Below are 2,519 nucleotides of genomic sequence, written 5' to 3'. Positions count from 1 at the left end.
TCGCCTATTTGGAATCCAAAGGAAGTATCCAGTATATCTGGTTCTTGCCCGAGAACTTCTGGCGTTTGGGAGACGATGTTTGTTGTTGTCCTTAAAATATGTACATATAAATTACAATTTCAAATATAAATACTTATTGTACAAATGTAAAGTACACTTACTGTCTGGGCGTGACCGTGTCTTTCAAAAACAACATAGCTTCGAAATAAGGCCAAGTTCGTCTAAACGACGCAGCATTTCCGCTTGGTTGTTGATGAACCTTCAATTCTATTCCATATCGGTCTCTTAACGATTTCCATCGCTTTCGGCAGTTTTCCTCTGTGAAGTAAAAATATAGTATTCGTCACAATTATTTGTCACAAATTTGTTATAATTTGGTTCGTCCTATTACAAAACTGCTATAAGTTTGAAAAACTCTATACTAACCAGGATGTCCCACAGCAGCAGCTACATTTCGCCAAGCCAAATCTTTCTTCACCCGATCGCGGTAACTAAGCTGTCTTTTGTCCCACAAGCAGTTGTGTTTTTCAATTTCTGCTGTAAGTTTTTCTTCTAACATCTTGCACTAAAGCTTCCGATATACCAACCAACACACATGAATCGGATAATACAGCAGCCGGAATGATAAAAAAGCAAGGTATCTGTAAAAAATATTGTTGTTAGCAACAAAGAATGGTTTAATATAAACTCTTTTACCTCCAGTTGAATATTACGCCTTATAAACACGGGTGGAAGTGGCACAGCCAACTGCAACCTCTCGAAAACCAACGAATCTGGTTGCCGGAACGATATAAAAGCAAGGTATCTGTAAAAAATATTGTTGTTAGCAACAAATAATTGTTTAATATAAACTCTTTTACCTCCAGTTGAATATTACGCCTTATAAACACGGGTGGAAGTGGCACAGCCAAATGCAACTTCTCGAAAACCAACGAATCTGGTTGCCGGAACGATATAAAAGCAAGGTATCTGTAAAAAATATTGTTGTTAGCAACAAATAATTGTTTAATATAAACTATTTTACCTCCAATTGAATATTACGCCTTATAAACACGGGTGGAAGTGGCACAGCCAAATGGAACTTCACAAAAACCAACAAATCTGGTGACGGGAACGATAAAAAAGCGAGGTATCTGTAAAAAAGAATGTTATTAATAACAAATAATTGTTTAATATAAACTATTTTACCTAAAATTGATGAAGAACGCGATAAAAAACTGCACACAAGCAAGGCTGTGTGCGAGTACGTCTAAATTGCTACCTAAATAGAGTAAAATCCTAAATCACTGGAAAGTGTCGGTAAGGCAGTGAATAGGAACAATTTAGATTTTCTGCGAGCATACTTTTCAACCTAAATTGAACAGTCAAATATATTTGAGCGAGCGATTAAATGAAAAACGATTTTTGATGTTTTAAATAATTTGTATCATTGCTATGACACAAAAAAGAAAATATTCAGAAAGATGTAAGTATAAATTTATTTGATTTTTGCATTCAGATAAGTATATGTGTAATTCGATGGATGTATATTATTTCGCAGGGTCAAAAGAGCAAACGGATTCTTTTATAGATGCCAGGATGGGGCATTCTCCTTTTATGTTGCAAATTTATTATATTGTTAAATAGTCCCAAAGCTACCACAAAATTATTCATTTTATAGATATATTTATTAAAAACAAACAAATTCAAATTCCAAAACAAACAATTTAGGTTGTCAAGCGAACTCGCACAGTTTAAGCGGCTGTTTTCCTAAATTGTAGCAGTGCTGGAAATTTCCAGTGGAATATTAGTTTAGGTAGTAAAATTTAGGTCAACTCGCACACAGCCTAAATATGACTATGAATATGCGCCTACCCTGCCAGCCAAAAGTGGTGAAAAATCTGGTGAAACCGGGGGTTTCGTTCACTTCAAAACTGGTGAAAAATCTGGTGAACTTTGTATGGGCGGTGTGCAGATTTTCACCAGTTTCCCCCTGTACGAGCATCACTGTCGCACTCATTCAGATACTTCCTAAGGAAAACATATAGCTGCACTCGTCTAGCATTGCCCATTTCAGCTGGCGCAGGGTTGCATTCTCTTCACAGCGAATTCAAAATAACCTTAAAAACTTTAAATAAAAAATCTTAAAATTTTTTTTGATTTTTATTTTGCAAAATTTATTTTTCAAAATGCATTGTTAACCTAATATACCTAGTAATCAATATTATGAATAAAAATTACAATTAACATTAATAATAAAGATATTTTTACATACATATGTAGCTGCTTAATTGCTTATTATTACTACTACTCCTTTGTATATAGCAGTTTTCAAAAGTTGCAGATTTTCTATAAAAAAGTTAAGCGATTTTAACAGTATTATAATCAAAAGAAAGGTAATCGATTTACCTTTCTTTTAATATATATTGACAGTTGAAAATCATTTGTACTGGTTCATAAAAATTCAGTTTTGTTAGAACTTTGCAAAATGTGACTTTTTCACTTCTTACATATAATGTTTTCAAAAGTTGCAAAATTTC

The 2,519-nt window shown here is 33.6% G+C and overlaps 1 protein-coding gene across 1 annotated transcript; it reads right to left on the bottom strand.

Annotated features, from left to right (window-relative positions):
- Positions 1-156: 156 nt before the first annotated feature.
- Positions 157-559, bottom strand: LOC118756077 (transcription factor Adf-1-like). The gene is made up of 2 exons (XM_036490871.1): positions 427-559; positions 157-318 (listed from the first exon to the last, which is right to left on the bottom strand). Exons 1-2 carry the CDS (start codon positions 557-559, stop codon positions 158-160), a joined length of 294 nt encoding a protein of 97 aa, XP_036346764.1. The 3' UTR covers position 157.
- Between the last annotated feature and the right edge of the window lie 1,960 nt (positions 560-2,519).

Source organism: Rhagoletis pomonella, unplaced genomic scaffold, assembly GCF_013731165.1.
Source record: "Rhagoletis pomonella isolate Grant_MI unplaced genomic scaffold, Rhpom_1.0 Rhpom_scaffold_00002, whole genome shotgun sequence".
In the NCBI taxonomy this organism is placed as follows: domain Eukaryota; kingdom Metazoa; phylum Arthropoda; class Insecta; order Diptera; family Tephritidae; genus Rhagoletis; species Rhagoletis pomonella.
This window is presented reverse-complemented; position numbering and strand designations above follow the sequence as displayed.

What these genes read in the sequence shown, in the direction of transcription:
- LOC118756077 (XM_036490871.1), bottom strand. Translation starts at nt 559, where the DNA reads ATGTTAGAAGAAAAACTTACAGCAGAAATTGAAAAACACAACTGCTTG. An exon ending in TGCTGCTGTGGGACATCCTG is followed by an intron (nt 319 to 426) that starts GTTAGTATAGAG and finishes TTTACTTCACAG; the next exon opens with AGGAAAACTGCCGAAAGCGA.